Source organism: Aquarana catesbeiana, linkage group LG05 (assembly GCF_042186555.1).
Source record: "Aquarana catesbeiana isolate 2022-GZ linkage group LG05, ASM4218655v1, whole genome shotgun sequence".
NCBI lineage: Eukaryota > Metazoa > Chordata > Amphibia > Anura > Ranidae > Aquarana > Aquarana catesbeiana.
The window spans coordinates 38510422-38538088 of NC_133328.1; the positions used below are offsets into that span (position 1 = coordinate 38510422).

The following is a 27667-nucleotide window of genomic DNA, read 5'->3' on the forward strand; positions in this document are numbered from 1 at the left end:
TGCGGGCTACACTAGCCTTTGAAGTAAGTCGCACACTGCGCCAAAGCCCCCCCAGTTGTGTGACAATAGCGAAATAATATTCGGTATTGTAACACTGAAACTCCTCCTGGACAATCAGAAAGTGGGTCATGAGACCCGTCACCCGATTGGCCGAAAGGAGATCCGAACAGATTGTTCGGCAGGAGGAGGAGGCGCACGGAGGAGAGGAGGAAGAAGACGCGGGGGAACCAAGCCAACAAGCAACCTGCATCCTGGAGAGAAGCCGCCACACTGCCCGCAAGATGGGGTAAGTGCTGGGCCTGACTGACTGACCGCCCTCCCCCCCACAAAAAAATCATCAGCCGCCACTGATGAAAAGGCTGACATTTTTGCATATCAAGCTTGCTGCAATTGGTGCGGTGTGTGTGCAACTAAAACGTTCATTTTTAATGTAAATTCTGAAAAATCACCATTTTGTTTTGTTTTTTTGCAGACTAGGTAAGTGCGCTGGGAAAATGTTTGGCTGTTTGCTATAGACATACAACCTTTGACATTTACTAACAAAATATGTCACAACACAGCACAGCTGATCCACACCCACCTTTTCTATTTCCTTGTGCACGACAAGGATTCCACACAGCTGTTATAATGCTGTCAAGAACAATGGTGAAGATAAAATAACATTTAAACAGGAAAAAGGCTTTTAATCAACAAAAACGTAAGTTTTATTTTTTACTATACTCTTATTTTATAGTGCATTCATAAACAAGATTTCTTATTTGTTATTTAACATGATTTTGTGGAAGTTGCACAACTGGCCGCTTGTTCTGCATTTACAAGGCATACGTGTGTATATGAGAAACCTATAAACAGATATATACAGTACTGTAAGCTACGGTATATAAAAAGAAAAAAACTCATATGCAATATATTATAAACACTGCTCTAAAATAATGTACATGTGCTGAAATAAATAGTGTAGAGCAAGAAAACTGATGCCTGAACAATGATTCTCCCATTTGGCAAGGACCATGGGGAAAAGCTGGCTGGGAGGAAACTGGGGGTCTGCTCTTTCCCAGCATACGTTGTTTGCAGGCTGATTTAAAATGTGTTAATATAATGAAGCAGTTTTTTATTATTTTTTCACTCTAGTAGCTCACAGTCATACTTACAATAAAAGTCCACTCTGAAGACAAGCATAATTTTGTATTAATTTGGATAGAGTGGGTAAGAGTTTGTCAAGTCAGGTTTGTATTGCTGTGTACATTTATTTACTATGTTGTAGTAAGACAAAATATTTCCAGCAGGATAATTTATACCTCACATTTTTTTTTTGTAATAGACACACTGAACAAAGTGCAGGACTCTACACTGCAGAGTTTTAGTGGACGTCACAATCTACACTGAAAGGCATTCCTTCCTAAAGTGTATTCAACCATCTTGGTTAAAAGGTGCATTATAAACACATTCCAGACCTGTATTCCAAGCTATGTATTTCTATCTCACCTGCCTATACATACAAGCTATAGTGAATCGATATAAGAAGGTAAAAAGAATTTCATTTGTTATTGCATTTTAGGGTAGTCAGTAAATATAGATACAAAAAAGGAATAAAATACAGCCATGGACTTCCCTTAAAAGATTCACTCATAGGAATTAAATTAAAAGCACCAACACACCCTGATGCCCATACACATGACACCCACTAATACCATAACAACACCTTTCGAGACTCAACACCACAACATCTCTAGAAGACGAAGAAGATCCGAATAGCACAACAGGATCTTGTGCACCAAGATACAGACATACCTGAGTGGGGTAAAAATTAGAAAGAACAATCTATGTAAAGACCCTAACACCAATAACGTACTACCCATCATACTTGAAGGTACTTATACTTCTTACCAGTTGGATCTAACATGTAAGACACTGTTGGATCCCTCCTGCATATCTGTTTTATATGTTACATGTGATGTTGATGTTCATGTATATCTCATTTGACAACTTATTCACATTTCTTATCTTCTCTATAGTGTATATGTGGGTCATATACACTTATATTCCACTTTACCTCCCTATATACAAATATACTCATTTAACACGTACCCATTTTCATTCATTCAAGCGTATTACACCATTGTTTGTAAGAAACTGATATTTGGTTATAGCAATAAAAAAATATCAGAGATGGTAGAGCACTCTGAGCCTAGCGCTCGAATGGAAAGAAATACTTAACGCACTTCTAGATGCCATTATAAACCAAAACCTATGTTGCAATAAATATATACTTTCTTACGAGAAGGAAGTATTAACAGCGCTTGTTATGAATGCTCATTCATACTTATGATATGTCATGAAGTGCTATGCCCATCCATTGCTCAACAATATAACTCTTGGTACAAAAGTATAGCTCAATTCAGAAGTTCAAAAACGTCCGGAGCATGATGGAGTGTGATTAGCTACAGTTGCGGAGCGGATCATCACAGTGAAATGTGATATATTACACTGTAATATTATATTAATCCTTACTTTTGGTAAGCATATATACAAAAGGGGCTGGCCACGCGGTGATATGGTGAAGGTCTATCATCTTAAGGACAGACACTGGATTTAAATGAGAAGTTCTCTCCCGCTACTGTCGTCACTCACATGCACGGGACTTATCACTTAATGATGTGTGTGGATACATTTAACACGCTACACATCTAGTTTGGTTTATGGCACCTGGAATTTTTTCCTTTTAAATCATTTTAAGTTTTACTTTGAACCCAAATCATTGCTGAACTTTTATAAGGATCAATATTGTTTTATATTGTTTTATATTTTTTCTTTCAGTCTGATTCTCTTGATAATGCGATGATATTATCTTTTTGAACTTCTGAATTGAGCTATACTTTTGTACCAAGAGTGATATTTGGTTATAGTATTCAGAGCAAAGACTAATCTCAAGCCGACAGATTCTCAGTTTTATGCTGTGCTTAACTCAGTTAGACACCAACAGTATCGTATTCATATTGTTTCTTACCAATTTACATTCAATACTAGTTGATTGGTTCTATTGTCAACAGTTTAACTATTTATGTAAACATGAATCTATGTAACCCATTCAGTTTCATCCATATGTTTGTAAAACCTATATTACTTGTCTTTTCTGATGATGCCTTTAGTCAATAAAATCTATTTTGAAAAAAAAAAGAAGAAAATATGTATATACAGTATATGTATTATATTATATATCTGTATAGGTATACATACTGTCTCACATCCCTTTGCTCTTTTTTCTTTGACGTTAGTTCTTGAACTTACCTATACCTGCTGCTCTAGCTGAGTTGCCAGTGCCAGGGCAGGTATGGTGAACTTGGTAAAATAATAAAACTTGGTGAATAATAAAACAAGTGAAAAAAGAGCAGATAAAAGCCATGCAAGTTTTGCCATAAAAATTGCTTTTTTAAGGGCTACAGCTGCCCCTTCTACTTACTGTTTATTTCACCTCACAGCATTAATTGTTTCATAGCTAATCTAAAGGCAAATATCATAAACAACTTTCATGGGCATATTGAAAATAAATATGCCAAAAACACCATAATGGCAAACAATGTCAAAGTAAAAGCATGCATCAAATAAAACCGTTAATATACAGCTCCACAATCTGACCCTTGGGTGTCATAGTATCTAACATAAAAATTTGGTTTAATCCCTGAAAACATCTATTTTTTGTCTTGCCAATTCAATGATACCCAGTGACCCAGAAGACTTAGAAAATCATGAGAAGGAAGAAAGGAACTGTGGGGAAGGAGTGGGAGGGGGGCTCTTTTTTAAATTGTCATGGAGACTATTAAAAAGCAACCCCAAAATTGTACTTTAATAAGATTCTAATTAGTTGTTGAGACTTACCACCCTTAGCAGTGATCTTCTTGCACATTGTATTGAGTTAGGCCATTAACAATAATTAATATTTTATTGTAGAGTTTAAAGAGATTATGTATATGGCTGCCTGAAATTTGTATGATTCAGGTGTCATCATTACATTAGACAAGCCTCAGTTTTGACATGTTCAAAAACTAATATGCACAAATATTTTTTCAAAATGACAATTTCTTCTTTTTCTACTTTCAAAGATTCAAGGAAAAATGGACAAGCCATTTAATTTGCCTTCAGATATCACTGACTGGACTAAAGAAGATGTGAGGTATTGGGTTATAGAATGTCTAAAGATTGGCCAAGATGAAGGAGATATTTTGTACAGAGAGAATGTGACTGGAAGAGTACTAAACCTGTTTTCAAAAGAAGACTTTTCAAATATTAAAATTACTTATGGTTCAGCTAAGTTGATAATGCACCAATTGACCCAGATGACCAAGGATAGAAAACAAGGACCAGCAGATCTTGATAAAAATGGTAAAGCTGTAAAGAAGGATCCAACAATGAAACTGCCAAAGAAAAAAAATGAGAAGCAAACAAGAGCAGATGAAGCAACTGTGAATGATGGTGAAGATCAACCAAGAGAAATATTAAGTGCTACTGAAGTGACACTGAAGTGCTCAAAAGTTGATCTTAGTTGTCGAAAAGTGACTTGTACACCCTTCCCTTTTGATAGCAATCATGGCAGCAAACGGTACACTCAACATCATTTTCTAATGCCAGAAGGTGGCACCTCTAATTATACTGACCCAGTGCATGAGTACAAGGAATATACCAACACAGAAACAGCGACAGATGAGAATAAAAAGATGAAGTTTTGCAATGAAGTTTTCAGGTTTGCAGCTGCATGCATGAATGTCCGCACCAATGGAACCATCCATTTCGGAGTACGGGACAAACCTCATGGGGAAATTATTGGTGTTCATATTGTTGACAGAGAACTGTATGGCAAGTATTTTTACCAAATGATAAACAAATATTTTGAGGAAAAACAAATTTCTATAGCCAAGCAGTGCATTCGTCCACCTCGTTTTGTTGATGTACTACATGAAGAAAACACACAGTCTGATCTAGTTGTTATAGAAGTAGATGTAGTTCCTGAACACACCTATTGTAGTTCAGAAATATTTCATACTTACCAATACAGTTACACTGACCAGAAATGGATGAAAAATAAGGATATCTGTTGCTTTGTAAGAGACGGAGAGAGCTCTAAAGACATTTTAGCAAATGTAAAACAAAGGGATGCAGACTTCAAAATGTTTTACTCCAAGATGATAGAGAGGGACGAGGCCAGGAAAGAAGCAGAAGACAACCAAAAAAGAATACAAAACTTAACGTTGGAACAGGGTCACAAACTTGTAAGTTTAATAACAGGAAATCGAGACACACTGGACAATTCTTATTTCAAGTGGTACATTTTGGTAGCAAATAAATGTCATGAAAGTCATACAAAACATTTGGAGTTTCTGCATGAAATTCCATGGTTCGCCGTTCTGGATTTTGATCCTGACTCTTGCACAAATGGTTTATGCAAAGTTTACAGAGAAAAAAGGGGAGCAAATTTGCATTTTCCACATCAATTTCAAAATATGGATAGTGTCACAGTTGAAAAGCTTGACGAGCACAAACTCTCCCAACAAACCAGTTGGATCTTCTGTAATGGGAGGCTAGATCTTAACAGTCAAGAATATAAACCCTTAAATAATAAATTATGGCATAAAGAGAAAGCGGCAGAAGTTAGACGCATGGTTTCTTTTCTCTGCAGAAGAGATCTGATGCAACCTGGAAAATTTCTTGTTGTGTTTTTGTTGCTTTCCACTGTTGAAGACCAAGTGGATCCCATGAATGAAGTTTTTAGTGCATTTTATCAGGAACTCAGTGGTATGACTGACATCCTTTGTATTTGCGAAAATGAACAAATCTTTCACGGATGGAGAGATCTACAATCTAAAATAATAAATGAGGAAGAAATGGAAGACAGGTGTATTTACACCATGGACATTGAGAATGTAAATGGAACTCTCCTGAAATTGAAATCCAATACTCGGTCTTCTAGCCGATTCCTGCCATCTCATGGTGGATCATCAATTATTCTACAGAGGAAAGATGAAGATCTTATGACTTTTCTAGACATCCTTTGTACTAATGAATGCCATGATACAGAAATAGAGAAAAATGAGTCTAAATTTAAGGAGTTCATAAAGCTTCAAGAAGAGAATTTCTATAGAGGAGGCAAAGCCACTTGCTGGAATTTTTACTTCTCATCAGAAAAACACACTGGACCCTTCATTAAAAGAGACAACTATGAAAAGTTAAAACATTTGATAGAGTCCTCAAACAGTGAGAAAAGCAGTGTAAAAACAATTACTCTCTATCATCATCCTGGCTGTGGAGGAACTACCACAGCAATGCATGTACTTTGGGAACTGAGACACACATTCCGATGTGCAATTTTAAAGAGAAAGACAGATAGCTTTACAGATATTGCAAAAGAAGTAATCATGTTAGCAACTTATGGATCACCTAACACTGCAGACCATAATCCAGTTCTGCTCCTAGTTGATGATTTTGAAGAAGAAGAAAATGTATTTAATTTGGAGAGTTGCCTCAGGGCAACCATTGCAGGAAAAGCCATAAGATATAAGAAACCAGTGGTGATTATTTTACATTGTATGAGGTCACAGAACCCAGAAGAAAGCTCCAAGACTTACTGCACCAAAAGTGTTGCTCTGATTCATAAACTTTCTGAACAAGAGAAGAGAGCCTTTAATACAAAGTTAAAGGAAATTGAACAACGTCATGAGAAGCCTGAAGACTTTTATTCCTTTATGATTATGAAAAGAGATTTTGAAGTTAAATACATAGAAAATGTGGTAAGGAACGTATTAAAAGGTTTAAACAATGCAAGCAAAGAATCTCAGCTGATCTCAATTCTGGCCCTCCTAAACAAATATGTGAATGACTCCACAATTTCTGTTTCTATGTGTGAGGAGTTCCTTGGAATAACAGCAAGACAGACCTTCTGGGGCCCTGAAAGCATAGAAGAAAAATTAGGTGGATATTTTGCTCTGTTACTTCGAACTGAAGTTGAAGAATATGGAGGCTACCAAGGACTACGCATAATTCACCCACTTATAGCAAAGCAATGCATAGAGGAATTAAAGAACACATATACCATTCAGCAGAGTAGCATCATGTTAAACATGTTAAAAACCAATTTATTCTATGAAACTATGATTGGAAAAGATATATTTGCAAAGAATATGCAAAGCTTGCTGGTGACAAGACAACGAAAAGAACACGGAGATGAAACAGACACACTATTTTCCCCTTTAATTGAAGAAATACAGAAAGACGAGGGTCACAAAAGTGTGGAAACTGTTCTTAAAGAAGGAACCGATCGATTCAACCAGAATCCATACATATTACAAGCACTGGCAAGATATTTTTACATAAAAGAGAAAGACATTGATACTGCCTTCCAATGGGCAAAGAAAGCAAAACAAATGTCTCCAACAAATTCTTACATTTTAGATACTCTGGGTCAGATATACAAGACTCAGTTAAAAACGATGATGTCTAAGCAAAGCAAAAAGTGCTTAAGTGCAACAGATTTGAGAGAACTTCTGGAAATAGCAGAAAATGCATCAAAAGCCTTCAAAGCATGCCAAGAACAAACAGAAAAGATAGAGTCTGATAGAGATGAGTATGAGCCAAAAAAACAAAAAAGTTATCATGTCTACAACACTGTAGGATACTTGGGACAGATAGAAGTTTGTCTTTGTACAGTGGATATACTCTTGGTGCTACCATGGTTCAACACAAAAGATGGCATATCACGAAAACACTTGAGGCAGTACCTATCTGGAAAATGGGACATATCAGTCGACAATGCCAGTAAAAGCCATGAGGAAATCTGTGGCGTGTTACAAGACTTCAGACACTTTCTAACCAAGTTAAAATCATGCTTAAAGGAAACTTTTGACTTTTTTGATGACTATTTTACATTTTTTAAACAAAAGAGCATCACAAAGGAATCCACTGAATTCAAAATACGCGAAAACATTAACGATTACTACAAAAAATACAGGCGATTATTCTGTAAAATTGAACCGTTAGCAGATGGCACCGCTGTCCAAAAAAAGAGTATGCCATTGCTTGTACAGAATTACAGATTATGTCTGGAGTCTTACAAGGCAGATAGGTTTTCTGGAATTTTGCAGTATCTTAATAGTCCTAAAAAAGATGTGGGAAAAATGGAATCTATTGTAAATGCATACAGGTACCTTTTGGAGAAAAGCCCAGACACTTGCAGTCACAAAGACAAACAAAACTTTATATTGGCAAATATTGTGCTTCATTGCATTTCTCCAAAATCTGACAAAATTGCACCAATTGAAAAACTGAAAGAGTATCTCAGAGAGGTTCTGCAGACCATCGGCTTTGATCACATGTCTTCAGATCCTTATTTTTTAGCCTCGTTACTTTTCTGGCCTCAAGACAAGTATCACCTGGATAATGATTCTAAACTGATTGCCAAGTGTATCATCTCAATGAGAAAATCATCTAGGGGTCAGTATCGACATATGCACCACACCAAGTACCCAATTGCCCATTTCTACTTGGCCAATAACAAGGGCTTAAAAAGACTTGTTCATAAAGGAAGGATTGACCAAAGCTTTTCTGCTGTGCCACCATCACATTTAAATTCCCTCTGGCAAGGAGGAGAAATATGGAAAGAATCTGAAACAAATGACTTGCTTTCCCGCGTCCAAGGTAGAATTGAGGATGACTCTGTCATTGTGGAGTATGGTAGTGATGATGAAAGAGTTACAATCCCAGTAAGAGCAGCTCACCTTGGAGAACTCAGAAGTGGTAAAAGTATTGAACTAGTGTCTTGCTATTTGGGGTTTTCAATTGGTGGCCCTATAGCCTATGACATTGAAAGGATCTCAAAATAGTCATGAATGAAATTTGGAGTTTTTACTTTGGACACATTTTGGCAATAATCTGCACATTTTGCTGAATGTTTGCCATTTCTCTAGGAAGGAATAATTATGGTGGCTTTTGATGGTTTACAGATATCTACGGGTTTTAAATTGAGGCTTAGGGAAGAGCCTTTCAGTTATTCTGTATGGTAAGGGTTACCACAATGGTAACCCTCACCCTAGACTTAAAGGATAAACAGGTCACAAATAGTAATTCGAAGGCAAAAGCATTGACAGTTAAGCGGATTCTTCATTGTACAAAGTTTATGCATAAGAAAAAACACGAGGGATAACGTAAACCATAGAGGAGAGTAACTAGGTACTGTTAATTCGAAAAGCGAGAGGAGTGTACCATTAATCAGATTAGGCAAGGAATTTTATGCTCAATATCATTGGTCTCACTCCAGTAAACAGAGGCACATTTCCATATTTTTTTGTAATATATTGCAGTCTGCTCCCAGGCTGAAGGCAATCAGCCCCCAAAATGTTATGCCAAAGCATGCTACCTGTACCTTATGTAATTGTAGTAAGAAATGTGTCCTCTGGGTCAAACCTAGAGTTCATTGTCATATGCTCAATTGCTGTCGACCTCCCTCATGGGGAGATGACCGCATTATTTGAACCATTAGAACAAACCTGTTCCCTGATTGGTCAAAAGGAAGAAGTGTAGTTACAAATGGAGAAGAGAGGCCAGAAAGCCAAGAAAGCGACAAAGGAAAGGGGGAGAAGGGGGGGTAGGGAACTCCACACTCCAACCTGGGAGCATGGAGATGAGTCCTGGGATGAGTAGTGAGATATTTGATCCAGAGGTCCCATACCTTCTCAAACATCTGCATTTTGTCATTTGACTTAATCCTAAGTCATGTTCTTCTTCCTTGTCAGCAATGTCATGATGATCACATGACTGTTTATAAACCCATTTCACACAACACCAGCCTCCCACGCTTAGGTGAACTACATGCGCCTAGCTTTGGAAGTCAACTTTTTGTAAGCTAATTTCGTCTAGCATAGGCTAATTAGTGGCCAAGTTTGATGACATTTAAGCAATGAAATCATCATTTTTTGGTGACAAAAATCAGGATCTGTGATATTCCTCCATTCATCTCCATCTACTGTATGACCAGCTAAAGATGACATATTGTAAGGGGGCTTCTAAGGTGGTTATTTCATGAGACATACACCAAATTAATATAAATAAAGTCATTAGTATCTAAGCTTAGGAGCTGCTGAGGAGCCCCACTGCAAAAAAAACACCCAATCTTGCATTGATCTGGTTTTACCAAGTTTCTAAGCACCTTACTCTCTAAGGTGCTAGAGTAAGCTTTGGGTTATCCTTGATGTACCCCCTATTTTTCATGTCACACTATATCAGAAAATTCCTACATGTCTGTGAAGGTTCTTATTTACCCACCCCATTGTATATCTTTGCAGTAGTTAACAAAATGTAACTGGATTTGTGCTCTAATGCTGAGGATTGTCTTCAACAGTTCAAGTCATAGTCAGGTGAGCTATTTTGAACTGGAGAATTCATTTGGATGAGTTGTGAAATGCTGTGAGCATTACATAACAAATCCAGCTGGATTTTTTTGCTTTTACTGGCTAGTTTTCCAACACAACTTTTTACATATGTATATATATTGTACAGTATGTGCATGAATAACATAAAGATGTATAAGCTCCTTGAGGGTAGGGACTGATGTGAATGTACAATGTATATGTAAAGCACTGCGTAAATTGACGGCGCTATATAAGTACCAGAAATAAATAAATAAAATAAATAAATAATCATTAACTCATAATCCATAATTTATCTCAATACTAAGTACCTTGTGAATTGTGAACTTCTGACCCACTGTCCTACACATATTTGATACTTACAGCAAATATGGTAACATATCATTTTTAACTGTGTGCAAAATTATGTTTAAATAGATTTGACATTGAGATGGTTTGAACACTGGGGTGCAATTTCACAAAAAATATTCAAAACACCACACCCTAAAGTGACCTTGTTAGTGGGTTAAAAAGTGTTCACAAAGTAGGACCTGCAAACAAGAGGGTTTATATTCACCTGCCCTGATGTTTGTACTTCCAATCTATGCTCTGTTCTATGGTCACCTGAAGAATCTTCACACCCAATATTTCCAGTTGTGTTGGATGCAGGGCTGTGTTTTGGCCTAGGCCGACAAGGCCTAGGCCTAGGGCGGCACTTTGCGGGGGGCGGCAAAAAAAGCCGCCCCCCCGCATGAGAGAAAGTCCCCCCACCCGATTCTCAGCTCCCGCGGCCGCCCCCGCACACATGCAGCCCACGGCGGCCGCCTTGCTGTAGCGGCGCTGTTGTGTATGGGCGTGCTTGGCAGAGAGTGGAGGGGCGTGTGTATGGGCGTGCTTAGCAGAGCTCACGCTCCTCCACCCTCTGACAAGCACGCCCATACACAGCAGCGCCGCCCGCTACAGCAAGGCGGCTGCCGTGGGCTGCATGTGTGCGGGGGGCGGGGGCGGGCGCGGGTGCGGGAGCCGGGAATCAGGAAGACGGGTGGGGGGACTTTCTCTCATGCGGGGGGCGGCGTGTGACTCACGCCCCCATAAGCGGCCGATGACTGGCGGAGGTGGAGCCTTATGCTCCGCCTACCCTCCTCCACACTGCTTGACCCTTCTCCTCGGCACAGCAGGTAAAGTTATTGAAAAAAATTATAAGAGTTTTATGGGAACAGTGTTGGCAATTGATGGGGCACAGTGACAGCGTTTGATGGGGCACAATGGCTGCGTTTAAAGGCACAGTGGCTACAATTGATGGGGCACAGTGACAGCGTTTGATGGGGCACAATGGCTGCGTTTAAAGGCACAGTGACAGCGTTTGATGGGGCACAATTGCTGCGTTTAAAGGCACAGTGACAGCGTTTGGTGGGGCACAGTGGCTGCGTTTGGTGGGCACAGTGGCTGCGTTTGGTGGGGCACAGTGGCTGCGTTTGGTGGGGCACAGTGGCTGCATTTGGTGGGGCACAGTGGCTGCGTTTGGTGGGCACAGTGGCTGCAATTGGTGGGCACAGTGGTTGCGTTTGGTGGGCACAGTGGCTGCTTTTGATGGAACAGTGGCTGCATTTGATGGGGCACAGTGAGGCTGCAATTGATGTCTTTTTTTCTGAATTTCTTAGTTTGTTTGCACCCCCCAAAAAATTTTGAGCACCAGCCTCCACTGGCATGTGCAAAGTGCTCCATGCATGCTAAAATCAAAGCAAATCCTTTAAACAGTCCACATTTAGTTGCAGTCTCCAGGGAGTGGGGAAGGGTACCTGTTCCCCCCTCCCCCCTGAAAGGTGCCAAATGAGCTTAAAGAGGAAGGGGTGTGGTTTACAGATGATAGGGCGGGTCTTAAACAGGAAGGGGTGTGGCCTCGGCAGCAAGGGGTGGGTCGTATTTAAATTAGGGGGGTGCATGAGTTTAGTCAGGCCTAGGGCAGCACAAAACCTAAATACACCACTGGTTGGATGTCTGCATTCCCCAACATGTGCCGTGGTTCCTTCTGCTAACCACTATGTCATTACCATGGGCGTGCGCACAGGGTGTGCCAGGGCACACCCTGATCTCCCTAAGTGGCGCAGATTCCCCCTGTTTATAACCCTGATGAGCCCCCTAATGAGGCTCCTTAAAGTATTGTAAAAAAAAAAAATTAAATTGTAAAAAAATAATTTAAAAAAATAATATTCGAAAAATTACAGACACCGTCCACTGCCCTACTGACACCAATCTCTGCCCTACTGACACTGTCCACTGCTCCATGGACACATACACATGCACACACACATATGTGTTTGAACTTTCGGGTGCACACCTATGGTCACTACTGTGTCATGTAGCTATGTAGTGCCAGCAGAAGAAACTACAGCATGCCAGGGGACCATGGTGTGTTGCATGTTAAGAGGACATTGCTCTGCAAGAAGGTGAATATAAATTGTACTGTTTTACAGGTCTGGCTTTATGATATTTTTTCACCCAGCGACACTTTAGGAATGTACCAGAATTGTGCAACCAAAACTGTGAATTTGAATGTTAAACTTGACCTTCAAACTGCTTTCATTTTCTAAAATCATAGCCAATATCCAACTGTAAATTGCAATCAAATAGCTAAAAGAATAACTTTATCATTTTTAGTGTAAAGTGTAAACTTTCTCTTTTAGTTTTTACTTTACTTGTATTTTTGCTGTCTGTCATGTTGGGGAGATTTCTAGTCATGCAACAGGAGGTGACAGAATATCTTTATAAAATTAGGTAAATTCTCCTATTAGAGCATTGTAACTGGAACAGCTGTCCCCGTTGGAAGATGTACTGTAAAACTAGTGATAAAGGTCACCAGGACAAACAGTTAAAAATTAATGTAAAATGGGAATAAACTGACTGTTTCATTATACATTTATTTTTTCTAAATTTGTTGTAATTTATGTAAATGTTTTTAATTAATTTTAATTCAAAATAAATACCTTTATATCAAGTTATAAGCTAGTTTTCAGTTTTTTTTTTAAATCGCTTTCAATAAGAATCATATGTAATTGACACACACAGACACACACACTGACAGTCTGCCACACACCGATCAACCACACTTTATGACCACTAACAGGCAAAGTGAATAACATTGATTATCTTGTGACAATGGCACCTGGAAGTGGATGGGATATATTAGGCAACAAGTGCACATTTTGTCCCTGAAGTTGCTGTGTGGTAAGTAGAAAAACATGGGCAAGTGTAAGGGTTTGAGCAACTTTGACAAGCGTCAAATTATAATGCCTACATGACGGGGTCAGAGCAACTCTAAAACTGCAGCTCTTGTGGGATGTTCCCAGTCTGCAGTGGTCAGGACCAACCAAAAGGGGTGCAAAGAAAGAAAACCGGCAAACCGGAGACAGGGTCATGGGAAGCCAAGGATCATTGATGAACATTTGGAGTGAAGGATGGCCAATGTAGTCCGATCCAACAGAAGAGCCACTGTAGCTCAAATTGCTGAAAAAGTTAATGCTGGTTCTGAAAGAAAGGTGTCACAACACACAGTTCATTGTAGTTTGTGTATTGGGCCGCATAGCCACAGCCCGATCAGGGTACCCATGAGAGAGCAAACAGAAATCACACTAAGTGCTATTGGATTGAGGTACACACTGTAGAGGGATATGCTGACTTTTTTTTTGTTGTCATAATTATTTTATTTTGAAAAATTATAAAAGATACAAAGAATTAAGGCACAAGAAACATTGCATCAATGACAATAAGAGCAGCATAATAAGCCAGCCATACTGTGGGTTAGCAACTTCTCCAAGAATGGCCAGAGCTTCTAGGCAAAAACAGCAGTACAAAATAATAAATAATACAATACATACAGGGCTTACAATTTCATAATACATCATTGATTCAATCTAGTTCCTGTTATAATTTAAATATATTCTTTAAAAGCCACAGAGTAAATAAACAGTCATTATGTCCACCAAACACCCCTGCAAACACAGATTTTACTATATACAAATAGCAGTGACAACATCATTGTGCAGAGAGCAGAGTCGTGGGAGGAACTCAGCAGAACTACCAACTATGAAAAAGGAACAAATCAGCGCAAATATATATGCTAATAAATGAAAAAGCTGCTGGACACCAGGGTCAATAAATCAAATCCCTAAGAGTAATAGTATAGCAGGTGGTGCAGCGCTAAAAAAATAATAAAAAATCAAATCAAAATAATAGTCCATAAACTTCAAGATCCCATAAGTGTTGTGACACCATGCTGAAAAACTTTGTGGCTATAAAGTGATCCCTCCACCAGCATATGAAGTGGCCTCTCACCTCAACAACCGGACCCTTTCGTTATAGAGGGTCAGATAGGCTTTCCCTTGCGGGTCAAATAAAGCAGATTTGCAGAGGATCCGACTTGGTCAGCAGCGGTACAGGATACACAATATGCAGAATCAATCCCCAAAGTGTATGTCATGAAAATATAAAGGGGATAGACCATAGTGCTCTCCGTATAAAAGATTTTAGTGAGATAAATGCAAAGATAAAAAACTTACAAACAAGGCACTCATCCAGTGCCAGATGTTTGAGCATGGATAGATAAGCTATGAGACGGTCGCGGGTGACATCACAACGCTCCCTTCCTTCCGAACGCGGTGCATCCCAGTGGGCGGGGACTTCGTTAGGTTGTTGAGGTGAGAGGCCACTTCATATGCTGGTGGAGGGATCACTTTATAAGTTTTTCAGCATGATGTCACAACACTTATGGGATCTTGAAGTTTATGGACTATTATTTAGAACTACCAACTACAGGGTCCTGCCGAAAACTGCAGAAGGGACAGAGGTGAAGTGTTTCTCATTTCAAAGGGTAATGCCCCGTACACACGATAGGATTTTCCGACAACAAAATCCATGTTTTTTTTCCGACAGATGTTGGCTCAAACTTGTCTTGCATACACACGGTCACACAAATCTTGTTGGAAATTCCGAACGTCAAGATCGCGGTGATGTACAACACGTATGACGAGCCGAGAAAAATGAAGTTCAATAGCCAGTGCGGCTCTTATGCTTGATTCCGAGCATGCGTGGAACTTTGTGCGTCGGAATTGTGTACACACGATCGGAATTTACGACAACGGATTTTGTTGTCGGAAAATTTGAGAACCAGCTCTCAAATTTTGTGTGACGGAATTATGCCCCGTACACACGGTCGGATTTTTCGACGAAAAGTGTTCGATGGGAGCTTTTTGTCGGAAATTCCGACCGTGTGTAGGCTCCATCGGACATTTTCCATCGGAATTTCCGTCGCACAAAATTTGAGAGCTGGTTCTCAAATTTTCCGACAACAAAATCCGTTGTCATAAACTCCGATTGTGTGTACGCAATTCCGACGCACACAGTTCTACGCTTGCTCGGAATCAAGCAGAAGAGCCGCATTGGCTACTGAACTTCATTTTTCTCGGCTCCTCGTACGTGTTGTACGTCACCGCGTTCTTGATGTTCGGAATTTCCGACAAGATTTGTGGGACCGTGTGTATGCAAGACAAGTTTGAGCCAACATCCGTCGGAAAAAAAACATGGATTTTGTTTGAAAATCCTATCGTGTGTACGGGGCATTAGGCTGCGTTTGTTCTGTGGTGTGTTTTTTTACATTCATAATACTTTTTTTTTTGTGAATAAATAACCAAGAGTACTATGTACACCTTCCTTATTTACATGGAGTGGGCAGATATCTGGGGTCCCCTTATTTTTGGGGGGCTTGCAGATTCTGATAAGAACTCCACCTGCAGACTCCCACATCCACTTGGCCAGGGATGTGGAGAAGAGGCCCTTGTCCTCACCAACATGGTGGAAAGGTGCTATTCCAGGGCCTCCCTGGGCAAGGTACCATCCCTATTTTAAGGACATGTGGCCTGGTATGATTTAGGAGGATGGGGGGGGGGGCACATGCTAATTGGCCCTCCATCCTTTTCAGCTAAGCTGCATTCTCAGATAAGGAACTGGTATGGATTTTGGGGGGAGGGGGGTCATACCTTTTTTTTTTGAGGGGTATTTTTGCATGGGTTTGCAGTCCAGATCCTCAAAGAAATGTGTCTGGTGTAGATTTGGGGGAGGGGCAAGCTGTTTTTTTTTTAGTGGGGCCCCCCTGACAAAGCACCTTGTCCCCATACTGATGGGGACAATAATTATAGAGAGGGAACCATTATGGAGAGTAAAGAACCTCCATTTGTTGTTGCCACCATCCCAAATATATTATATATTTAAAGAAGATAAGTACCCCCCCCCCCCCCCCCCGGTACTGTGGGACTTTAAGGGCAAACTTTTTGAGACACAGTATTTTAGAAACATAGAAAAGTTTATTATTTCATAAAACAGTATGACGGTCTGAGACAGCACCATACACAAAATAGTACATAGTATCCATATATAATATGAGAACTAAGCACTTCTCCTATAGCCAGACGCGTTTTGGGAAATTCAGGGTAAATCCCTTCTTCAGGGACATTGAGGAGACTCTTCCCCATTACCCTGGCCTGGTGATTGTGGGGGCCTGTGGGTGGAAATCCTATCAGAATCTACAAGCCCACATTAAAATAAAGATGGTCCCCAAATAACCCCTCCCTCCTTGAATGATTAAGGGGTATAGAGTACCTCTGGTTGTGGGGATGAGGCCCTTGTCCTGATCAACAAGGAGACATAATACTTTGCCAGGGGATCCTCGCAAAGTATCTTGCCCTCAGCATCTTCCCCATGTTGAGTGGTTGTGGCCTGGTAGGGTTCAGTGGGTGGGGCACATGCTCATTGCCCCCCTTTATTGGCTATCCAGGCTGCATGCTCAGATAATGGTCTGGTGTGGATTGGGGGGGGGGTGTCTAAGCTTTTTTTTTTTTTGTCTTTTGTCTTAAATCTATACCAGACTCTCTCCTAGGATAAGAGTCTGTCATAAATGCATAAATGCCTGCCCACTTTGTATACAAAATGAAGGAAAAGGCTGGGAAATGGTATTTTTAGGTTTAAGGCAACCCCAAGCATATAGAGTAAAATATTTTGGACTGGTACATGTCCCCCAGGGCAGTTCCCAGCCCCCATGTCCTTTGTTTAATCGAGGGGGGCTCTATGTAGAGTTGCCACCTCATCCCTTTAAACCCAAACACCTTTGAATTACACAGGTTCTGAGGCTAATTAAATGCAGATAAGGCACCAAGTGAGTTTAATTGCCACCTTAAGTAGCCACAGAACCTGTGCAATTAATATGTGTTCGGGTTTAAAGGGATGAGGTGGCAACCCTAGTTCTATGCCGTTTATTTAAACACAAAAATCCAATAGATTTAGCTGCAAATAGTATTTATTTCTTTCTTTGTAAATTTATTTTTTACTGTAGTACATTCATATCTTGCAGCTTTTGAACTCAGTGGCGGCCCATGCATTAAGGGGCGCACGGGCACCACCCCCTCTCTCCTGCCACTCCCTCTGTGCACTATGGATAGATTCATGCATTGCATGAATCTATCCATGGCCGCTGCAGCCACCCCCCATTTAGGCGTCCGGCCCCTTTTTGGGCACCTGAATTACAGCGGCGGGGGGTGTTTTTGAAGCACCTGATTAGAGCCACATAAAAATGGTGACCTGCGAGCGCCATGCTTGCCGAGCGGGCGCGGGGGGTTACACTGGCGGAATTTGATGGCACAGTGGCAGCATTTAATGGGCACACTGGCAGCATTTGATGGGCACAGTGGCTGCGTTTGATGGGCACAGTGGCTGTGTTTGATGGCACAGTGGCTGCGTTTGATGGCACAATGGCTGCAATTGATGGCACAGTGGCTGCAATTGACGGCACAGTGGCTGCAATTGATGGCACAGTGGCCGCAATTGATGGCACAATGGCTGCAATTGATGGCACACTGGCAGCATTTGATGGGCACAGTGGCTGCGTTTTTTGATGTCATAGTGGCTGCGTTTGATGGCACAGTGGCAGCATTTGATGGTTTTTTTTTCAGAATTTTTCAGTTTGTTTGCGCCCCCCCAAAATTTTGAGCACCAGCTGCCACTGTTTGAACTTGAGAATGAGGGATATCTAGGCATGGGGAAAACTTGCGGTGCACAGAATGCAATGCAGCGAAAATGACAGGGGGGGGGGTGCTGCGCTATCCACAAAAATGGCTGCTGCAAATAATATACATGGAGGGCTGCTAAGAGGTGTGGTGCAAGCCGCTAAGGTAAATATCAACTAAATAACATGCTGATACCCCATTGGGAATTGAACACATAAATATGTGCAAAATCTTGCAAAAATGTACAATATAAAAAAATTAATAAAATCAATGAGTGTAATCTTGTGCAAGTAAATATAAATACATGTGCCAAATCCAGCTAAAAAATTAAGCAAAAACTGGAATAAATATTGCAAAGAAATCAATATAAAATATACAAAAAACAGAATCAGTGTGCAACCTCAATCTTGTAAAAAAACTTCCTGTGTGAACGTGCAAAAAAACGCATAGAAAGTGCATAGTGCTTAGTGACCTCAAAACTCCAATAAATCACACAGTGTCACAACAGTAAATGGTCCAATATGGTCTAATAGCAGGGAAAGTCCAGATACCATGCAGCTGTGTGCATAAGAGAAAAAACACAAACTACAATGTGATGATGTCCTCTAAAGTGAAATATAAAAAGTCCAATGTGCTCAAACGAAATGAAGTGAAGTGCCTGGAATAAAATAAATTTGTGTCCTCTTCGTGCATAAATCACACTAAAGTAAGCAGTGGCCCCTTACCTAGCGGTACTAGGTAAACCGCAAAGAAGTGAATACAGGTGGCTGAATACTTAGCGCCTTGCACCACACCTCTTAGCAGCCCTCCTTGTATATTATTTGCAGCAGCCATTTTTGTGCATAGCGCAGCACCCCCCCCCCCCCCTGTCTTTTTCTGTTTTGGGTTTCGTTTGACCCCATTTTTGGTGCGTGCAGCTGTCCATACGTATACTCTTTTATTTCTCCATCACGGTAGTGCAGGAATAATTCACACCACAATGCAGCGAAGATGGGTGTGGCCAAATTGGACGTGGCTTAACCACTTGCCGACCATATTACTTACATATACAGCAGTAAGGCGGCTCTGCTGCACCAGATCACGTACTAGGTAAGTAATCTGCACTTCCAGGTAAGGGGCGCGCGCCGGGCTGTGTGGTGAATAAACATAGCAGATGGCAATCAGTGGTTGCTGGCCAATCGATGACCGCTGGCAGAGAAAGAAAATCCATTACTTCCCTTGGTAAAAGCACCACATGCAGTACACAAAAACACTGGCTAGGCACACATTTAACCCTTTGATCAACCTAGATGTTTAGCTCCTTCCCAGCCAGTGTCATTAGTACAGTGACAGTGCATATTTTTAGCACTGATCGCTGTATTAGTGTCACTGGTTCCCAAAAAGTGTCAGTTAGTGTCAGATTATTCGCCTAAATATTGTTGCTGAACTTTTCCACCTTTAGGCTCGGTTCACACGGGGGCGACTTGTCAGGCGACCTAGCCGCCTGACAAGTCGCCTCCCGTTCTGTACAATGGAACCGTTCTAATCGGAGCGACGCAAGTCGCTCCGACTTAGAAGAAAGGTTCCTGTACTACTTTGGGGGCGACTTGCATAGACTTCTATACAGAAGTCGTCTTGCAAGTCGCCCCAGCAGTCGTGTGCAGGTCGCCTCGGTGAGGCGACCTGCAAGTCGTGCCGCCTCTGGTGTGAACCGAGGCTTAATGTGACCTATAAACTGTACAACTCAATTGAAAAACAAACTGAAATCTTTTAAGGGGGGAAGTGAAAATAAAAAACTAAAATAATGTGGTTGCATAAGTGTGCACACCCTCTTATAACTGGGGATGTAGCTGTGTTTAGAATTAAACAATCACATTCAAACTCATGTTAAATAGGAGTCAGTACACACCTACCATCATTTAGAGTGCCTCTGATTAACCCCAAATAAAGTTCAGCTGTTCTAGTAGGTCTTTTTTTGATATTTTCTTAGTCGCATCCTACAGCAAAAGCCATGGTCCGCAGAGAGCTTCCAAAGCATCAGAGGGATCTCATTGTTAAAAGGTATCAGTTAGGAGAAGGGTACAAAAGAATTCCCAAGACATTAGATATACCATGGAACACAGTGAAGACAGTCATCATCAAGTGGAGAAAATATGGCACAACAGTGACATTACCAAGAACTGGAAGTCCCTCCAAAATTGATGAAAAGACGAAAAGAAAACTGGTCAGGGAGGCCGCCAAGAGGCCTACAGGAACATTAAAGGAGCTGCAGGAATATCTGGCAAGTACTGCCTGTGTGGTACATGTGACAACAATCTCCCGTATTCTTCATATGTCTGGGCTATGGGGTAGAGTGGCAAGACGGAAACCTTTTTTTACAAAGAAAAACATCCAAGCCTGGCTAAATTTTGCAAAAATACTGAAATCTCCCAAAAGCATGTGGGAAAATATGTTATAGTCTGATGAAATCAAGGTTGAACTTTTTTTGGCTATAATTCCAAAAGATAGGTTTGGAGCAAAAACAACACTTCACATCAGCAAAAAGAACACCATACCCACCATGTAGCATGGTGGTGGCAGCATCATGCTTTGAGGCTGTTTTTCTTTAGCTGGGGCCTTAGTTAAGTAATGGGAATTATGAGCAGTTCCAAATACCAGTCAATATTGGCACAAAACCTTCAGGCCTCTGCTAGAAAGCTCAACATGAAGGGGAACTTCACCTTTCAGCATTAGAACGACCCAAAGCATACATCCAAATCAACAAAGAAATGGCTTCTCCAGAAGAAGATTAAAGTTTTGGAATTGCCCAGCCAGAGCCCAGCCCTGAATCCCATTGAAAATCTGTGGGGTGGTCTGAAGAGGGCTGTGCACAGGAGATGGCCTCGCAACCTGACAGATTTAGAATGTTTTTGCAAAGAAGAGTGGGCAAATATTGCCAAGTCAAGATGTGCCATTCTGATAGACTTATAGGGCGTACACACGGTCGGACTTTGTTCGGACATTCCGACAACAAAATCCTAGGATTTTTTCTGACGGATGTTGGCTCAAACTTTTTTTGTCTACACACGGTCGCACAAAGTTGTCGGAAAATCCGATCGTTCTGAACGCGGTGACGTAAAACACGTACGTCGGGACTATAAACGGGGCAGTGGCCAATAGCTTTCATCTCTTTATTTATTCTGAGCATGCGTGGCACTTTGTCCGTCGGATTTGTGTACACACGATCGGAATTTCCGACAATGGATTTTGTTGTCGGAAAATTTTATCTCCTGCTCTCCAACTTTGTGTGTCGGAAAATCCGATGGAAAATGTCCGATGGAGCCCACACACGGTCGGAATTTCCGACAACACGCTCCGATCGGACATTTTCCATCGGAAAATCCGACCGTGTGTACGGGGCATTTAACCCAAAAAGACTGAGTGCTGTAATAAAATCGAAAGGTGCTTCAACAAAAGTATTATGCCGTGTACACACGGGCGGACTTTCCGTCCGGACTGGTCCGACGTACTTTCCGACGGACTTTTGACAGACTTCCGATGGACTTTTTTTACGAACGGACTTGCCTACACACGACCGGACTTTCCGGCGGACCTAGTTCCCGACAGAGTTACGGCGGACTTTCCAAATGAACGGACTTGCCCACACACGAACAAGTCCGTTCATTTTGAACGTGACTCAGGTACGATGGGACTAGAAAAGGAAGTCAATCTCGCCGCTTTTATCGGCAAGATTGGCGCCTTGCGAGCCCCGAAAACACGGCGTGGGGGTCCCCCCAAAATCCATACCAGACCCCTATCCGAGCACGCAGCCCGGCTGGTCAGGAAAGGGGGTGGGGACGAGCGAGCGCCCCCCCCCTCCTGAACCGTACCAGGCCGCATGCCCTCAACATGGGGGGTGGGTGCTTTGGGGGAGGGGGGCACAGGGTGCACCCCCAAGCACCTTTCATAAGGGGGCCCCCTTTAATAAGGGGCCCCCAGATCCCGGCTCCCACCCTATGTGAATGAGTATGTGGTACATCGTACCCCTATCCATTCACCTAGGGATAAAAGTGCCAATAAAAAAAAAAAACTAAACAGGTTTTTTAAGTAATTTATTAGACAGCTCCAGGGGGGTCTTCTTCTGACTTCGGGGTCTTCTACCGACTTCGGGGGTCTTCTTCCGACTTCGCCGCTGTCTCCGGCCTCTTCTCCCGGTGTCCGGTTCTTCTGCCGGGTCCTCCGCTATCTTCTGCCGCTCTTTTGCTAGAGGTGGCCCGGACTTCTGCATCGTCTTCTTCCCTCTTCTCTTCTTCCAATGTTGACACGACGCTCTCTCCGCTCTAATGGTCTGTGAGCGCTCCACAATGACTTATATAGGCAGTGACCGTGACTTTGCTATCATAGTGATGCCAAATTCTTATCTTTGTTTTTCACTTTGTAGACATCCTGTCAGTAGCATCCACTCCTAATCAGTGGCGGCTGTTCCATAAGGGGCGCATGGGCACCAACCCCCCCATCCATGCATCTGGCCCCCTAATCTACATGCGGGGTGCCGGACGCATGGATTTCAATGGGGTTTTTTTTTAGGCACATGATTAGAGCCTGAGGCTCTAATTGGCTTCAAAAAAGGGGAGGCTCAGGGTGCAGAGCACTATGCCCCGAGCTCACCCACTTGTGTGACAATAGCGAATTGATATTCGCTATTGTCTTCCTGATTCTCCTCCCGGGCCAATCAGGAAGTAGTTCCTGGGACCCAATTGGCCAAGGAGTCTTAGGACTACCGGCCAATCAGGTCTCAGTCAGGAAGCAGTTCCTAAGACCCAATTGGCCAGGGAGTCTTTTTGACTACCGTATAATCAGGTCTCAGTCAGGACCCACTTCCTGTTTGGACTGGAAGAGAAGTGATGGCCCCGGAGTGAGGAGCTGCAGCCCGGATCCATGTCTGCCTGATCTGCCTCCCTCCTAAGGCAAGGAGGCCTCTGATCGGCGCCACATTTCCGTCCGTCTCCCTGCAGGGTGGGGGAATCATCGCATTCCCGTCCGTCTCCTGTGGGGTGGGATCGCCGCATTCCTGTCCGTCTCCTGAAGGGAGGGGTTGGCATTGGTTTGTCGCCCCCTCCCCCCAAAATATTGAGCACCAGCCGCCACTGCTCCTAATGGAGTGAATGAATATTCACAAAGCACGATTTGGGATGTGTTCTGTTTCTTTGTTTTCTTTGTATTTTTTGTATTTTTGTGAAGCATATAGTAGGTGGGGCCTGCTAGGTCCCTCCTACAGCTCTGCTCTTTGCACAGACTATGTACAGCACAGTGATGATATCACCCCTACATACCTCCCTACTTTTTGAGATGGGTACGAGGGACACACCCCCTGCCAGGCCCCTTAAAGGAGAATTATACAAAAAAAATGATTATCGTAGTTAAACTCACAAGTGCTTTTTTTAACCACTACTATTCCTTTTAAAATTTACAAATGCAGCAATTTAGAAATCGGAGGAAAGGTTTAGCGCTGGAAAACATTTTTTGATAGATAAAAAGTTCATTTTATATACAACTATATGGATCAGACCAAAATGAGGGACAAATAAGGAGGAAAGAGGGACAGAGGGACATTGCTCCAAATCAGGGACAGTCCCCCAAAATCAGGGACAGTTGGGAGCTATGCTATATAGATCAGAGCAAAATGAGGGACAAAAGAGGAGGAAAGAGGGACAGAGGGAGTTTGTTCCAAATCAGGGACAGTTGGGAGCTATGCTATATAGATCAGAGCAAAATGAGGGACAAAAGAGGAGGAAAGAGGGACAGAGGGAGTTTGTTCCAAATCAGGGACAGTCCCTCAAAATCAGGGACAGTTGGGAGGTGGCTACGCTGCTACTGTACCTTTACAAGGTAATATCTGGGTTTATCATTTTCCTTCCACCAATTATGTGCCACTTTGTGTTGGTCTATCACATAAAATCTCAATAAAATACATTTACATTTTTGGTTGTAACATGACAAAATGTGTGTGTGAATGTGTGTTCAGCTTTAAAGTTGCTAGGAGCTGTGCAATATATATATACTGTATATAGCTGCCCTAGTGGAGCCTTGCTGTTTTTCTTTCTCGACAACATGCAAAGTTTCGTTTTTGACTGAAGGTATTTCCTAGTCAAGTCATGTGCAAACTATTTGTCCCTCTGCCAAAGAACTGGAGAAACGAAACTTAACTTTGAGCTCTGCATAGTTACAGTGACGGTGCAACAATACAGTTCCAGAATGTTTACTCCTCCATGTAGACATGAACAACACACCCACTGTGATCCATTTTATCCAGGTTGATAAATACCAGTCTAGTCACAACATCACTAGTGATATTGAGCATTGATATACTGTATGTACAGTATGTATACAGTATATGTGTGTGTTGTTATTATTATTATTTTTTATAATAATTACATTTTTTTTGAATAGAGTGAGAAAGGATAAAATCATCTGTCTAGTTTTTATTGCAGTTCCCACTGGGGAGGTGCACCCTCTCTATTTGTACTGGTAATCATTGTCATTTAGAAAAAAAGATGATGGAAAATCCAAAATTTTAGAGTTGTCCCCAGAATAAGAGGTGAGAGGAAATTGTCCAATAGGAACAATTTTTCCAGAGACCACTGTCTAAGAGAGAAATTCTTCTCCCATTGGGAGATTTTTCTCTAACTTCCTGTTCCATCTCTGGGACAGGAAGTAAAGTAAAATTCCCCAATGGGACACAGACAGTAAAAAATTTGCTGGCAGGTGTTTTAACCATCCCCTACTCCAGCCCTTAAAATTTCCACTCGCCTGCTCCCATTTGGCGAGTGAAAAAAGCTAGAGGGTAAGTGTTGGGCTGCCTCAGAGAGGGAGGTGAGCGCCGCTGGCAGGCGGGGTTAAATGTGAGCCGTCCTCCCTTGAACGTGATAAGAGAGAGGATAGGAAGAGGATAGCTGGTTGGATCAGCACACAGAGCAAAGATCTCCGGCTGTGACAGCTTTGATTTGAATTTCCTGGCAGCTGCAGTCACATAAATTCCCGCCTCCTGGACCGGCTCCTTTGATGGGCACTGGTAAGGGCTCCATTGATGGGCACTGGTGAGGCTGCATTGATGGGCACTGGTGAGGCTGCATTGATGGGCACTGGTGAGCCTGCATTGATGGGCACTGGTGAGCCTGCATTGATGGGCACTCATCAGGCTGCATTGATGAGCACTACTGAGGCTGCATTGATGGGCAATGGGACAATTATCAATGTAGCACTACCTCCAGAGGAGCCGCTGGATTGTTTTGTGATTTCCCTGCACACCTGAGGATGACACACCTCACTCACCCAGCACTTACTGACACACCTAAAAGTAGTCAAAAAATTTATTAAGCCCAGCATAGCCTAAATGAAGAGAGAATTAGCATCTGTACTTATGCAAACTATCAATGGGACAATAACGTTATTCTGAGATATATTGTTAAATACTTACAGTATTCTGATTAACAGAAATTCACAGAACTGAACTGCATTTACCTAGCAACAGTATACTGTATAAGGAAGTCCTAACTTGCTATACCAGTTCCCGTTTTGTCACTCTGGTGTCAGGGACCATGAGCCAGGCAAAGACAGAAAATGCAGTTAAAATCACACCTTTAATGTAAAAGTAAAAATAACACAGATCAGGAACGTAGCCAAAAACAGAAGCAAGGGTTAGGAAGCCAAAATGGGTAATCAGAAGAGCCGGGACCGGGAAGCCAGGAATCAGCGTCAGAAGCCAAAGATCAGGATCAGGAACCAGAACAAATGTCAGTCAGGCAAAAGTCATAACAGAAACACAGCAGAGACACACTGGATAAGTTGACCAGGCGAAGGCACTGGGTGAATGAGCAAGGCAGTTTAAATATCCAAAAAGGGCTGGCTGTAGGCTGGACTAATGAGGCAGGTAATGGTAACCAGGCGAGTCACTGTGGAAACAATGAACAATGAGTGAGCCTTGAGCACTGAGAAGAGAGCTGCAAAAAGCCCAGCCCTGACAGTACCACCTCCTCAATGACCCCTCCCCCTCAGGGGGGCACCAGGCTTGAGGGAAAATGTCTATGGAAAGCACGGAGATGGGCAAGAGAATGTACATGCGGGGATGAGACCTAAGAGCGTTCCTCCGGACTGTAACCCCTCCAATGAACAAGGAACTGTATGCGCCCATGAAACCTACGGGAGTCAATGATAGGTTGTATCTCATACTCCTCATGGTTGTCAACCTGAACAAAGCTCCTAGAAGCCCAGCCCTGCCATCTAGCCCATATATGATGAAAAAAAAAATTGTCTGGCAAAGTTGGAGCCCTTGAAGAAAGCACAACAAATGTTAGTCTTTTACCCAGAGCATTCTCGTCTCCGGACATATGCTTCAGTAAAAGTCAAGTTCAAGTAAGACAGGGATAAACGTTGCTGTGATTTCTCTATTTCCATACTGCTGAGACAGTCCCTCTTTTCCTAACTTACAAGTGGTGGGAGTTCTCTGTAGTGTAGTCTGTTCACACCAAGCATCCAAATCACACCTCACACTGCACAATGGGCAGTTTCTCCTGATTGTGGTCAGGAATGGCATATTTCCATTTAGCCAGCAGCCCCCACATTTTTCCACACTTCTCTAGCTTTAAGACCGTCCTCCCCTTTACTCCCAGCAGCCTACAGACCACACTTGTTCTGTTGCATCAACCATTCACAATCCTTCAAGCTACATCCAGACCCAACCAACATGGCTGCCCCTATACTCCATGAGCATTACAAAGTGGTCCTCTTAAAGTGATTGTAAACCTTTGTTTTTTCTTGAACTACTTGGCGCCTGCGCTATAGCCGAAAGACGGCTGCAGCGCTGTCCTTAATTGCCGAGAGGGCGTCCATGGACGTCCTCCTGAGCAAGCACAGTCTGCGTGACCCTGCGGCTCACGCACAGCGCGCTCTGTGATCACTGAGTCTATGAGACTCGGCTGATCACAGGTCCGAGTAAGGGGTCGATCCCGGCCGCTTACCACGAGATCAGCTGTCAGCCAATGACGGCTGAGCACGTGATGTAAACGAAAGCTCGGTAATCAGTATTTTTTGTTTTCTGTCAGCGTTAGGAGAAAAAAAAGCCGATCACCGGCTTCTGTCAGATGGAAATCGATCCCTCACTCAGAAAGCTGTGGATGTTCCCACCAGTGTCACCAGCCAGTGCCCACTGTTCCACCTACCAGTGCCACCTAACAGTACCCACCAGTGCCACCTACCAGTGCCCACAGTGCC

General features: G+C 42.2%; 2 protein-coding genes across 3 annotated transcripts in view; both read left to right on the forward strand.

Moving 5' to 3' along the window:
* The first annotated feature begins 567 nt into the window (after positions 1-567).
* On the forward strand, positions 568-11195 carry LOC141144185 (sterile alpha motif domain-containing protein 9-like). Of its 2 annotated transcripts, XM_073629613.1 has the most exons (3): positions 573-697; positions 1322-1430; positions 4101-11195. In XM_073629613.1, the coding sequence occupies exon 3, from the start codon at positions 4113-4115 to the stop codon at positions 8865-8867; it is 4755 nt and encodes a 1584-aa protein (XP_073485714.1). In that variant the 5' UTR covers positions 573-697; positions 1322-1430; positions 4101-4112; the 3' UTR covers positions 8868-11195. The 2 variants fall into 2 exon arrangements, with proteins under 2 accessions (XP_073485713.1, XP_073485714.1); XM_073629612.1 differs by lacking the exon at positions 1322-1430 and having other exon boundaries at positions 568-697; positions 4101-11194.
* LOC141144184 (sterile alpha motif domain-containing protein 9-like) overlaps positions 573-27667 on the forward strand; it is a 50478-nt gene continuing 23383 nt past the window's right edge. The window contains exon 1 of the mRNA XM_073629610.1: positions 573-697. The gene's annotated coding sequence lies outside the window, so the exon portion shown is untranslated. The remainder of the gene's footprint in view (positions 698-27667) is intronic.